Raw genomic sequence first — 14,739 nt, forward strand, 5'->3', positions numbered from 1 at the left:
ACTAGGGCTGTATCCTTAGGCCACCTGGACCATATTACGACCAGCATGGGGAAGTGCAGAACAAAGAAGACGAGGAAGCGCAAGTTTGCTGGAAATCGCTACATGACGACGAGGCTGCCTACTGACACAGACGCCCGTATTTCGGCGACCGCGAAGAAGCTTGGGGACATAAACAAGGCGTACCAGGCTCCACTAGAGAAATCTGCGCTCCAAGGGAACAGGATGATGGACATTGGTATGCTTTCTTCAGTGGTTTCAACGCTGGCATGTTCCAAATGCATGAACACAACGCTGAAGCTCAAGGAACGCTCTCACCAAGGGATATGCTCGGCTTGTGCGGTCGTGTGTACGGACTGTGGGTTCAAGCGCCCATTTCATACGTCGAGAAAGGTGGGTCGTGCCAATGAGAACAATTTACGTCTGGTTTACACGATGTGCCAGTTAGGAAAAGGGCACGCTGGTGCGAAAACTTTTTCCAAAGTGATGAACAAGCCTGCCCCTCCATGTCACTCCGTCTACGACAAATTGTCACCTCTGCTTTCTGCAGCGGCAGGAGAAGTGGCGTCGAAGTCAATGACTGATGCTGCTGTGGAAGTTCGTCGTGTTGTGGGGAGTGCCAAGTGTGGTGTGAAAGGTGATGGCACGTGGCAGAAGCGTGGCCATTCATATTTGAACGGTTGTGTGTCTGTGATTTCTGTTGACACGGGAAAGGTTATTGATGTTGAGGCCTTTTCTAGTTCGTGTAAGTCTTGTAAAACCAAAAGCAAGTTGAGGCAAAATAGTGCTTCGTACCAAGAATGGAAGGCAAACCACACTTCCTGTCAAACAAACCATGAAGGAAGTGCTGGCAGTATGGAGACGGTTGGTCTGTACCGAATATTTGAAAGGTCAAAAGGCAAAAGAGATTGGAAGTACCTGCAGTACTACGGCGATGGTGATTCCAAGAGCTATGCCGCTGTCAAAGACATGTATGGAAAGGAAAGTGTGCAGAAACTGGAATGTATTGGGCATGTCCAGAAGCGTGTTGGCTGCTGCCTCAGAAAACTGAAGAAGACAGTGCGTGGACACGGTGGCAAGGGAAAGCTCATTGATGCCCTCATTGACCGCCTGCAAAACTACTACGGGATCGCCATAAGGACTAATGTGGGGAACCATTCTGCAATGAAAAAGGCTACCCTTGCCAGTCTTTTTCATTGCAGCTCTACCGACAAGCAGCCGAGACATGGCCTGTGTTCACTTGGACCAAAAAGCTGGTGCGGATACCAAAGGGTCGAAGCACTCGGCACAAAGGAGGACTTCCAAATGATGTGCTCAACAAAGTGAAAACTGCCTACAGTGATCTGTGCTCTGATGAACTTCTAATGAAGTGCCTTTATGGAAAGACTCAAAATGCTAATGAGTGTTTCAAAGGTCTAATATGGCAGCGGGCACCCAAAGAGGTCTACGTAAGCTTGCTTACAGTAATGTTTGCCTTGCATGATGCTATGGCACACTTTAATAATGGCAGTGTAAGCACCCTAGATATCCTGAGGCAAGCTGGCATAGAACCAGGGTACCACACGATGAAAGCTTGCATCGCCAGGGATCCCCTGCGCATACAGAATGCTTGCTAACGCAAGTCAGCGGATGGGACAAAATAGGCCGGGAAGAAAAGACGAGCAGCCACCCGAACACAAGGAGACAATAATGCTTTCGCCGAAGGGCCCAGCTATGAATCTGGTGCATTTTAGGCCTGCATGCGAAGGTTGTGACGCTTTTTACAAGCTTGGAAATCTTTGTTTACGTTTTTCTGAAAATAACAATTTGCTCCAAATGTTTCGACGCAAACTTTCATAACGTATTTCTCAGTGTATACTTTGAACTGAAATTTTTCACAATGATTTAAAACATATGTGCAATGAACTAGAATAAAAGAAATCCATCGAATATTTTTCAGTTCACAGCTGAATTCTCCAACAGGTTCAGTCTAAATTGGCTCTTTTTCCCAGTTTTTTTTTTTTTTAGCATTACTTCCTTGATATTCACTGCATAATATTTATTCTAGTTCACTGCATAGATCCAGCCATTAGTTACACAAATGTCAAAGTTTTACTGAATAAAGCAACCCATTCGTCAGCTGGCGTGGCTAGCACTTTTAATGCAATTTTTGACAAAGATTACCTCCCTATAAATAAATATTCAATATTTTGCTCAGTAAATAGCTGGGTAAATTAAATAAGACATGCTGGTTCTGAGGAAAAAGTTATTTCAACGCTGCCTGCCCTTAAAAAAATTTTTGTTGTTGAGTGGCCTACCACTTTAATTAAGTGTTTGTGTACGGTATTTTAAGGTTCCTAAATTGGGGGAAGCTTTTGGAAGAAGAAATTTTGCACGCACAGCCCGTTCGACTTGCTAGCCTGATCGCCGGTGCGCGCACCCGTGCTAAGAATCCAATGATCTGAAGTCTCTTTGAGCGCACGCTGGCTTGAGGAGCCCGAAATATGCATTTTTTCCCGTAAAGCTGGCCAAATAGTGTGCGCAAATTTATGCAAGTCAATACGGTGTTCACCACTATGAGGATTGAGAGAAATGGGCAAAATAAGAAATAAGAAAGTGCGAATATGAATTTCATCTTAGAGTAGAACCCAGCCAGGGGAAACCCACCTTGCCGCGCTCCATCATGTCTACCAGACGCCCTGGCGTGGCCACCAGTAAGTGGCAGCCTCGGTCCAGATCCTTCATCTGCTGCACGGGATCGGCACCACCATACACCACACAAGGCCGAACGCGCGAGCGGTACGCAAACTTGCAAGCCTCCTCGTAGATCTGGCAGGCCAGCTCACGCGTCGGGCTCAGGATCAGCGCCAGCGGGTACTGCTTGGGCCGACTCGAGTACCGGTGGGGCTGCACGGCACCATACAGGAAGGGTTTAAAATGACTCGTTCACTTCTCAATTATGCTGAGACAGAGAACTACAAGTTACAAACTCGGGCTTTCCAGAAATGTCAACAAGACGGTTGAAAAAATATAGCGACGCAAACAATGTGCCTCCAAGCTAGGCATTCACCACCTTGGGAGAGTCATAATAAAACTGCTTACAAACTGTGCGATAATTCAAATACATCTCAAGGGGAAACGCGGGTCTTGAAACTGCGAAGAATTGCAAGAAATTAGATTTCTGAAATGTGCAATATTGCAAAGTTCAAACATTTAATAATCTCCCGGCAAATCAGAGAGCTTAATTCTATCGAGAAATATTTTTCAACATCAACTCATAGATTTCGATTCTACAGAAAAACTGTATATGGGTGTCAAGACAACTAATGAATTACCATAATTACTCGAATCTAACGCGCACCTTTTTTCCGGTTAAGCGAGTTCATAAATCGGATGCGCATTAGAATCGAGTACGAACAAAAAAATTGCGGTCAATCTATTGCCATCGGCAAATCCAAAATGGCCGCCCCCTACGTGCGTCGGAATGGGGCGTCGGCCATTTCTGCCTATGTGTTTCCCATGTGCGGCACTTCGTACGTGTGCTGAGGAGTCCGTTATGTAGTAGTGCATTAGCATCGACGGCGTGGAAGGGCCGACTCCAAAAACTCGAGTGCACCACGATGCCGCTTTTAAAAGAAAAGTCATGGAGTGTGTAGAAACGGACGGAAATTGGGCTGCATCACGGTCGTTCAGAGTTCCCGAAACGTGTGTGCGGGACTAAAGGAAACAAAAGCAGAAGATTGTCGACAGCAAAGCTTCACGCAAAGGCTTCAGTGGACCACAGCAGGGTCGGTTTCTGCAAATTAAAGAGCGTCTCGGCAAGTATGTGCTTGAGCAGCGAGCGGCACAGCCCGTGACGACAGAACTGCTCCAAGTGCGGGCTATGCAATTAGTCTTAGAAAAAGGTCTAACGCGGAGCCAGTTTAAAGCGAGCACGTGCTGCCTAACTAAATTTATGAAGAGGAAAGGCTTTTTCCTCCGAAGGGGAGCATGCATATGCGAAAAGTTTTGCGGAGGAGTACGATAAAAAGCTTCACAGTTTTCAGAGGTTCGTCCTAAACTTGCGGCGCAGCAACAGCTACATGCTTGGGCAAATCGGGAATGCCGATCAGACGCCTCTTTACTTTGACATGCCTGGCACCACAACCGTCGAGAAGAAGGGGGCAAAGCAAGTTCGCGTGCTGACATCGGTCCACGGTAAGACTACAGTGACGGCAATACTCTGTTACACATCAGATGGGCACAAGCTTCGCTCGTACCTCATATTTAAATGGAAGACGCTCCCGAAAGGAGTTGTTTTTTCGAGTGTTGTGATCATGCGGGCCAGCGAGAAAAATGGGTGCGCGTTGCAATCGATGTCTTATGTTTTTTTTTTTTGCGGTGGAAATTGGGTGCGCGTTACAATCGAGGGCGCGGTAGAATCGAGTAAATACGGTAAATTTCACGACCCAGGACCCGATAGTGAAATATATTAGTATTAGGCCTCGAGACTTGATTTTTTCAGAGAATATTCAGCATTGTACACTGATTAAAGTTATCTGATTAGATTTTCTTTACATCAATCCAAAAAACAGTTACAACTATTCTTATTTTACATATTTATTATGTGACTTGCATAAAAAGTAATGCATTAAGAGAGCTAAAATTCAACCTGTATGTTGCTGATTATTTAAATAGTGCAAATATGCAATTTAGTGCTGGTATCTCAACTTTATCCAAAGTTCCAAAGTGTTTATGTCGCAGTCTCTTAGTTCTTAATTTTCACTGGTGATTTCTGAAAAAATAAAGAAATCGCATCAGTATTAGCGACACAGTGCTCATCTCAAGATTCATAACATGCAAAAATCTGTATTCACAAAAAAATGCAAAAACGGAAAAAGTTGTGAAAATGAAAATTTAATGCATGAAAGCCACAGCACTTGTATTTATAATCACTCAGAAAGCCCCTGCAGAGTAGTCAGAAGCAGGCTTTTGCTTGTGCTTCTTTTTTGCGGCTGCCTGGAATGCAGCTGAAGACGCACGTTTCCTCGTCGAGCTGACGGCTCGGCGATAAACTTTCAATTGCTTGCTGGTTACCTGTGCATGCTTGATCTCCTTGCAGTTCACACAAAATAAGCGAACTAGATACCTTGTTCCTTAAGTTGAAACTCATTAACAGCATCTGCCACGGCAGTCTCAACGGCAAACAATGGCGCATTCTTTCTTGTCCTTCTGTGAGAGGCTCCAAATGACCGAATGCAAGGCCTCATTCGCATTCTGCGTCTTTCTTTGGTGCATCTCTGCAGGAGCTTCTTGTCGGACAAGCGTTTATAAACAGGATGCAGTGCATTGCTCACAGCCTCTGGAGAGTTGTACTTGCTTTTTGGGAATGACTCATTCCTTGCCATGACTGCATCATGCTTGCACCAATACTAGGGACCGTGTGGACAGAAGCTGTGGTCAGATTTCTCGTCTGTGGATGTCACATGGTAATACGTAGCCCACACAGCCTTGTGCATATCATCCACATTCCCAGAATGGGATTTCAGAGCCCAGCCGCAATAACTCGTCAATTTTGCGATGAGGTCACCTGTGAGGCGGCCCTTGCCACTGATGCGCTCACTGCTGTCTTCTTCGTGCTTCTGAACGAGGTTCCGAAGTGCAGTCCCCATGCGCTTCTACACATGGTTTGAGCAGTCTTCTTTTTCAACATTTATGATGCTTTACACCTTAGCTTCTTTGACAGCCCTGTATGACCGGCTGTCACCATTACAAAGCATGGTGGTGTACTTAAGACCATGAAGCGAAAGGGAGCGGGGAAAGAAAATCATCGTTGCCTCTACTCCATCTGGCCAGCTTTGAAAGAGGTATTTTTCTAGCATGAATGTTTGGCTTTCGATTGGGAATATTTTGGGCTATCGGGTGTCAGACCACATTCACAGCCAAGGGAATAATTAGAAAGCATTACATAGTCTAGAACACAACCAGAAAAAACTTCTACCACAGAGGCTGCTACAATGGGAGAGGTGTGTCCTCTTGTGTGCCAGCTTCCATGAAAAGAGATGGCAATATTTCCGGGGTTGCCGAAATTGAGGTCCTTGTAGAGGCTCTTTACCGCTGTGGCACACTTGGTCAAATGTTTGGCACAACCTCTCGCTACTGCTGGCTGAAGCTTCATTTTCAAGTACTCTTGGTACGTTTTCATATGAAGGCCTCGATGTGAAACACCGATAGTGGCAAAGATGTTCAGTGCTATCTGACCATCCCCAGTGCTCTGAACCACACGTGCCGTGCGAACGTTGATTTTGAACCGGTTGCAGTTACAGTAAAAGCTCGTTAATTCGACACCAATTAATTCGGAAATTCGGATAACTTGGACGGCTCTATTGGTCTCGGCCAAAGTGCATGTTAATCTATGGGACCAAACCGTTATTTCGTCGGAATTCGGCTCCGCACCGCTTAATTCAAACAAGTGCTGACAGCTGCTGCTACACAGAAGTGTGATAAAGCAGCGCTGGCACCACTGGAGTGAAACCGAAACCTGAGTGGCATCGCCATCATCATCAACTAGTGGGGGCGATCGCAGCGTCACCGAACGTCGGCGTCTTCTTTCTTCTCCACTAGGGTGGCTTATTCTCCACTCGGCGCTTCCGACGCCATTTTCCCTTGTGTTGTCATGTCGGAACCATCTCTTCTTGCGGAGTTCTCTTTTTCTTCTATTGTGACCGTGTTTGCATGCCACCACCATCGTGCGCTAGAGTGATGGCAACGCCGAAAAAGCAGCAGAGTCCACCGACCGAGTCCACCGACGATGACTACCTGGCTTTCGATGCTGTCCTTCCCACAGATGTGACCTTTCAGGACTACATCGCGATTGATCATGGTGTCGCCACGAGTGGTCTCCTGACCCATCAACAGATTATTAATAATGTCACGGGCGCCCATGAAGACCACGGATCGAACGAAGAATCATGCGAGGAGATACAGCCGCGACCTCATCGCACCTCACGGGAGGTCTCGGAGGCGCTGTTAATATTAGAGGACGCTTGCCTCAACACTCCAGACAGCTTGCGTGCTGTTGGCCATTTGGAACAGTTAAGAAAAATTGTGATGTCAACCGGAATCTGCACGAAAACGCAGACAATTACAAAATACTTCAACAACTAAAGGTATGCTTCTGCAGCTTGATTTTCAACGTTGTTTTCCCGGTTCATTCGTTAATTTGGCATTCGGTTAATTCGGACAGTTTTTCCAGTCCCGTGAAATCCGAATTAACGAGCTTTTACTGTATTGCCACCAACCCGTCGCGAGCTCTATTTCGAACCAGCTTCTCCGCAGCTTCAGAAATTACTGTAGCACGGAACTTTTTTACTGCCGCAGGCAGTTGACAGCGCCATGACAAATGACAAAATGGCGCATGTCCGTGCACGTCACGATGAAAAAGCAGACACCGGAAACGCCACTTGGCCAATCGGATGCCTAGGTTTTGTCACATGCCCCAAGCAGCCAATAGAATCACGCGCTAGTGCTTCTCGACGCGTTTTTGCTGAAAAACCAATGAGCAAGGCGAGCCAGCGGTGGCGAGAAATTGAAGATGAAAGGCCCTTCCAAACGAGACTAAGATGAACACGATAGCTTGTGTGTAACCGCAACAGTTTGCCACGCAAAAAGCACGATTTTAGCGTCAATTTGCACTCACATTCATCTCACAGGGATGTTATAAATTGATTTTGCGCCAGAAATAATGACGCAAGAAGCTAGAAACTTCTCAGATAGGTGCAAAACTAGGCAGATTCCGAAATTGTCAGCTTTAAAAAGTCAATCTTTTTTTGCGATTTTTGGCCTTCTAAGACACATTTCCCCCCTTGAACAACCAAAATGAAAGGCAGTGCATCGCTACAGTCATCAGCAACAGGCAACCTATGGATTTGCCTTTCCTTATTTTTTTTTAGTGTCGAACACGCTTGCGTGATGGTTGAGTTGGATTGCTCACATCTCTAGTGTGCTTTCAATTATTTATCTGAACGTGATCAGTGCCATCTGCAGTCTTACTGTTTGCTGTTTTTTGAAAAAATTGCCGGTTTTTATTTCGATTTTATCATTGTGCACGCACGCGTGACCACCGCAGAGACGGCTTTCCTCTGTCTCCTGCGGCCCCAACCGCCCGAACTCTTGCAGCGAAGAGCGCGAAGTACGGAGCAAAGGATTTGGCTGCGAAGGTGAAAATATTGAAGGTGTTGCAAACGGGAGCATCTCAAAAAGAAGTGATGAAAAGTTCAAAGTGAAGAAAACCAGGCTGAGCACTTACGTGAAGAACGAAAAGCAGATTATGCAAGCATATGACGAGGACATATTTAGCGACCAAAGAGGCTTCGAACGGCAGCGCATCCCAAGCTAGAAGCGCTGTTGCACTGGATTGCCGTTTCGCATGATGCACAGTTGCCCTTGAGCGGCCCCCTTATCTGCGCACAAGCAGAGAAGTTCGCGGTGACCATGAACATTGACTCTTTCAATGCGCGGAAGGCTGGTTCAACTGCTTCAAGAAGCGACACGAGCTGGCGTTCCGCAATGTGCGTGGTCAAAGAGGTGCGGTTGCAGAAGTGTTGTGCAGGACTGGCTGTCTGGACTATCCGCGCCCCTTTTTACGTACGAGCCGGGCAACATTTTCAATGCTAATGAGACAGCACTGTTCTACAAGGCTCTGCCTGACAAGACAATCACGTTTAAGGGGGACCAGTGCATTGGTGGAAAACGAAGTAAAGAACGCCTGACACTTCTGGCTGCTAACATGACCGGCACAGAGCAGCTGCTGCTGATCGGCAAGGCTGCGAAGCCAAGATGTTCTAAGAATATTAAGCAGCTGCCTGTCAACTACCGGTTTAACAGAAAGGTTTGGATGACTGCCGAACTCTTTCAAGCCTGGCTGCTTCAGCTCGACCGCAGCTTTGCGGCCAAAGCTCGGAAGATGTTGTTTGTGCTAGACAACTGTGGTGTGGACACGAAGGTGTCCACACCACAGTAGAGAACATTAGAACATTAAACAGCTATTCCTGCCTCCGAACACAACGGCTTCCCTGCAACCGATGGACAAGGGAATCATACAGTTCGTGAAAAGCCGCTATCGACGGCAGGTACTCGAGCGGATGTTGCTCTGCATGGAGTCAGGCAAGCAGTACGAAGTAAGCCTGCTAAGCGCAATCCACATGCTGACATGCGTAGAACACACTGCCTGCAGTAGTCGCAAACTGCTTTAGTCACTGATCCAGGGGTACTGGCCGATGAGGAAACCGGCAAGAGCGAGACGGTCACTATGCGAGCATCATGCCAGCTGATGTGCACCTGGGCGATTACTTTGCGACTGACAGTGATGTTGCCATGGCCGGCACAGTGGCCGACAGCGATATTGTCGCCAGTCTTGGACGGTGAAGGGGAATCTGCAGACGAGGATGTAATTGATGCTGACGAGCGTCCATGCCACGCTATGATGGAGGCTGTGCATGCGTTGGCCGTTTTGGAGGAAGTATGCATGCTTTCCTTGGACAGTGTGCGGGGACTAAGCCACCTGCAGAAACTTCGCAAAATTGTGAATTCGTTGCACATTGCATCTGTGAAGCAAACCACGATCACAGACTTTTTTAAGGAATAAAAGTCTGATGATGTAGGAGACATTTTTCAAGTGTTTTGTTCGAAGTCCGAATTAACGGGGTTTTACTGTGCTTCACACAACGGTCGTTGTTTTTAAGAGAGACTATTTGATAGACTAATTTAGTTTGTTATATCCATTTACCAGTCAATTTTACTTCGTTACAAGGTTTGAAATGCATGGTTCTCAATGAAAGCTTTCAAGGGGAATTTCATTAATCTCGTTATATCTATTAGTTCATTATATCCCGCTATACCGATGTTTGAGTGTATCTGTGTCAACCATTCGAAGAGCATTAACGCAGGAATGCGAGTCACTCACCGCAGGCACATTTTTGGGAGGGCCTTCCTCAAACACCTGGTTCAAAATGGGCACCAGGAAAGCCGCTGTTTTTCCAGACCCTGCAAATCAAATGATAACAGCAGTCACGAACCCAGTTCGGCGCAAAAAAAAATCGCGACTTTAGCATCAATTTGCGCTCACATTCATGTCACAGGGATGTTATAAATTGATTTTGCACCAGAAATAATGACGCGATATGCTAGAAACTTCTCGAATAGGTGCAAAAGAAGGTACAGATTCCGAAAATGTCAGCTTCAAACAGTCGATTTTTCAGCGATTTTTGGCCTTCTAAGACCCATGTCCCCCTTTAAGGGGGGGGATGCTACACCTTCCAAAAACTCTTATTTCTGCGAGTACCTCAGTCAAATTTAGAGAGCCTATGTAGATTTTACTGCTGATTTCAAAAATCTAATTCTTTTTTTGCTGTGACAATTAGTTTTAAAGATATAATGAACTGCAACTTTTTCAATTAAGGCCTAATTAGCTAATTAACTGTAACTTGGATATTGATGTGCAACCTATAGAACCAATTCGGTATGTTCACAGTGTGCAATAAAGTATGAATCATTGTTCTGGGCTATTTCGAAGCAAAGTTGTGGGATGTTGAATATGACATGAAAAATTTCCCCACCTACACTTGAAACAAAAGATCCATTTAGAGAATTTTCTCCAAAAATTATTACAATAAAACTTACTTTACGACACATCCCCTGCATTTATCTTCGAAACAAAAAAGAAATCGTAATGATAACCCAGATAGAACAAGAGATAATGCTCCGGCATAATGGGAAGCACATGAAAATTGTCGTTTTGAGAAATCGAGAAAAAACGTGGGCACACATTTTTATTGCAGAAGATGCAACAAGACAACCTCAAAACGCACCAGAAGCATAGTCTGAATGCATTCTGTGCTCATGCCTCCTCTTCACTAGCTTCCGGAGTTCCAATGAGGCTGTTCTTTTCTTGTTGGAGACAATGCTGCGACGGTGGTCTTTTTCTCTCGCTCTCCTGGCACCATTACTTGTCGCATTCATGTCCATTTCACCTAAAATTGCCGTTGCAGAATTCAAATTGCCCGTGTTGAAGCGCAGCACTGCTTCTGCAACAGCTGCTTCAACAGCGAACAGGGACGCATGGTGCTCCTTGGGGGCCAAACTCCAGATTACCGAATGTAGGCTCTCGTTGGAGTTCTGCGTTTTGCCGCGTTCACACCTCTGAAGCAGGGCTCTTTCCGAAAGCCGGGTATAAACCGGTAGTAATGCCTCTGCCACGTTTTTCGGTAGATTGTAGGCATGCCTGGGGTCGGGCTCACCCTTTGCTTTTGCGGCATTGTGCCGACACCATGAAGTTTCACCAGCTGGGCACAGACTGTGGTCCGAGCATTCATCAGTGGAGGTGACGTGGCGGTATGTGGCCATCACAGCCTTTTGCATCTCGCCCACGTCACCTTCATGCGATTTCAGAGTCCGGCCATAATATGTGCTCAGCCTGGTGATCAGCTCACCTGTGAGCCTGCCTTTCCCACCAAGGCCTCTTTTCCAATCGCACTTTTGTTTCTGCACCAGGTTTCTCAATGCGGTGCCCATCCGTTTCTGTACATGATTAATACAGTCTTCCTTCTGCACGTCAATGTAACCATACACCTTGGCGTCTTGTATGGCGCAAAATGTCCTAGAGTCTCCATCAGACAGCATAGTTGTGTAGCGCAGGCCATGGCGTTCAAGCGACCTCTGAAATAGAATTAGAGCCGCCTCCACTTCCATTTGCCCCGCTTTGCTGTTCGTATTTTTTTGGCATTTGTGGTTAGCCTTCCATTCTTGATAGCCCTCACTACTAGGCTTTGGGCCCACCTCGCAGCCTAGGCAAAAGTTGGAAAGAACGACGTAGTCCAACACGTAGCCACTAAATAATTCGATAACTGTGCCCACGCCGATGTGGGAAGAATGGCCTCGCGTCTTCCACGTGCCGTCGTAGCTAACGGCAATATTGCCCCGGTGGCCGAAGCACAAGTCATAAATTGTTCTAACCTTTTCCGCACATTCGCTCATAGCGGACTCAGCCGCTCGCGTTGCAGCGGGTGCCAGCGTGTTCTTCAAATGCCGCTGAAACGTCTTGTGGTGCATACCGCGGTGTGAGATGCCCATTGTTGCGAAAATATTGTTCATTTTCGTTTGGCCGTTGCCGGTAGCCACCATCGCCCTCGAAGCGAGAAGATTTACTTCAAACGGATTGCACGTTTTCGTGCCGTTCGCGCGGGGCGAAGTCCATTCATTCGCGATCTCGCCGCACCTTTCACACTGCACTAGCACTTTCACGGCAAGTCCGTAGTCCCGATCCCCTCTGACGATCGTAGCCGGTCCGTGGCAGGCTTTGCAACACAAGGCACCCATTATCGCGTTTACGATATCTAGATGCATAAGCAGATAAGGAGCAGCGTGGTCCGAGTCCTGTGCGGTTGCCTCGCTACAACTCGCGGTGAAAAAGTCAATTTTCCGTGCAGTTGCTGGCGCCGATGAAAGCCGATCGAGCGTCGCTTTCTCCCGGACATGATTTTCTTCAACTTCGGCGTTTGTCACCACCTTGGCGTCGATTCGTAGTCGTCCGGAGTTCGCTTCATCGTCATCGTCGTCGGAGGCAACGCGCTCGGTCGCACCATCGCTGAACGGCCGCGGAGCGTCGACACATCGTTCGTCGGAGTCAACCAAGGGCTCTGATGACTTCGTAGACTTTCTCCCACGACCTTTGCGTTTCCTGCGACCTAATGCGTGCACGGTCCGATACTTTTTTGCGTTTCCAGGCATGGCGATACGATCAGAAGCTTCAGAGTGCTCTGCCGATTTCGAGGCGTCACAGCGGTAACCCTTTCAAAATGGCGTCGGGTCGCGTATGCAGGCGCAAGCCGCGAGCTTCCAGCCAACCGGAAAGCGCCATTTCAGTCACGTGCGTCGTTTAGCCAATGGCAGTGAGCGCGGCTCTTCGTCTTTGAGGCCCCGTTTTTCGAGCCGGGGAAACGCTCAATGTTGCTTACTGAATAAAAAAAAACCGCTGAAAACGCGTTCTTTCAAACAAGACCAAAATGGCGCCGATCGAGCGCGTAGTTCCCGCGTATCGTAGAGCCGAAACCTGCGCTATTCGCCTTCAATTTAAAGGGCAGGACGCCCGTTTTCGGTTTTTTAAAGTTGAATAACGATAAAAGTTGATGGTATTTGGCTATGAAATTTTGTAAATAGGTGCGCAATGATGTCGGGAACGCGAAAAGAAGGTCCGCGAAAACTCGATTTTTTGGCTGATTTTCGGTCCCGAAGTGCCGCGTCCCCCCATTAAGAGAGTCCAATGTGCTTGACTGCAGCATTGTATTGTGTTGTGTGGTTCGTTTTGCTGTTGTGAATCATTGTGGGGTGGTTTGGGAGTTGGTTGCAAGTTCGCAGTTGAAGGCTACAAGCCAGGCCATCGTCCTCGTCACCAGCCATTGTCTATGTGCCCAGCAGTTCGGAGCACTGGCCAGCCGAGATTTTCCGGGTGACGAAGGAGCTGTTACGTTTGGCCCGGCAATTCGTCTGGGCAGGCGCCATTGTGCGTAAGCGAGTCTACTAGGGAGGCTTTCAACCCCATCGGCGCTCAGTCTGCAAGACGCTGTCCTGTAGAGGTTCAAGGAAGCAGTGTGGTCTCAACGAAGGCTTCGCGAAACAAGCCTTTTGTTGAACGGGCTCGAACAGCGGGAGAACGGCGCCATTTTGGCAGGTCTCATTAAGTAAACCTCTTGACTTGCCTTTTGTCATCTACGCGAAGCCATCTCAACGCACCGACAGCCCGGAAGCGTGGGAACGCGTCGAAGAAGCCATTCACCGGGATCGTGCGTTTGGACTGCCTGAAGCTGAAAACAGCATGGACCGCTGCTGACGTTAGTGTTAGCGGCCATCTCCCTGGAGAAGCTCAACACTCACTCTCCGGACTCTACCTTCTCGCCCTGCGGTGCCTTCAAGGCGTGGGCTGGGTGCGTCTTTGTGTGGTGCGTTCCCGTTACCTTTGGACCGTTTAGCCCAGCCGAGTGGTGCAATATCTGCCCCCTTTCTGGTGGGTGGACCACAAAGACTTCGTCCCCTGCTTTGTGGCAAGAGTGATCACTAGCTCCTTCGGACGGCGGGCTATAAAAGCTGAAGCATTTCTTTGTAAATAGTGCTGAATTTTGAGTAGAATCTTGAGCTGAATCTTGTACGAAATCATGAGCTGAACCTTTGTTGTACATAATGCAGGATCTTCTCGATCCCTGTACAGTTCCTATCTTTCTTCAATAATGTAAATAAACCTTCGTTCAGTCTCTTTTAAGGGGGGACATGGGTCTTTAAAATTTTTTTTCTGTTTTTGGCTCAATGTTGACCAAACCTCACCATCTTGGAGAGTTTTTCATGCTGATTTCAAATATGTAATTGTTTCTGAAATAGCTTCAGTGGATAAAAAGATATTAACATCTGTAATTTAATCAACTATGCACTTCATTGGGGGCTTTTTGGCAACTTACCGTATTTACTCGATTCTACCGCGCCCTCGATTGCAACGCGCACCCGATTTCCACCGCGGAAAAAAAAAAAAAACGTAAGACATCGATTGCAACGCGCACCCATTTTTTCTCGCTGGCCCGCATGATCACACCACTCGAAAAAACGACTCCTTTCGGGAGCGTCTTCCATTTAAATATGAGGTACGGGCGAAGCTTGTGCCCATCTGACGTGTAACAGAGCATTGCCGTCACTGTAGTTTTACCGTGGACCGATGTCAGCACGCGAACTTGCTTCGCCCCC

General features: G+C 47.3%; 1 protein-coding gene and 1 pseudogene across 3 annotated transcripts in view; one reads left to right on the forward strand and one right to left on the reverse strand.

Annotated features, from left to right (window-relative positions):
* Nucleotides 1-14,739, reverse strand: part of LOC119178427 (ATP-dependent RNA helicase bel) — a 91,651-nt gene that overhangs the window by 60,057 nt on the left and 16,855 nt on the right. For all 3 annotated transcript variants that reach the window (XM_037429629.2, XM_037429628.2, XM_037429627.2), the window contains exons 7-8: nucleotides 9,920-9,999; nucleotides 2,644-2,883 (exon numbers count right to left, since the gene is read on the reverse strand). In XM_037429629.2, the coding sequence (XP_037285526.1) occupies nucleotides 2,644-2,883; nucleotides 9,920-9,999 (320 nt within the window). The remainder of the gene's footprint in view (nucleotides 1-2,643; nucleotides 2,884-9,919; nucleotides 10,000-14,739) is intronic.
* On the forward strand, nucleotides 46-1,730 carry LOC142800359 (uncharacterized; annotated as a pseudogene).

The sequence above is a fragment of the Rhipicephalus microplus genome, chromosome 1 (assembly GCF_043290135.1).
Source record: "Rhipicephalus microplus isolate Deutch F79 chromosome 1, USDA_Rmic, whole genome shotgun sequence".
NCBI classification, from domain to species: Eukaryota; Metazoa; Arthropoda; class Arachnida; order Ixodida; family Ixodidae; genus Rhipicephalus; species Rhipicephalus microplus.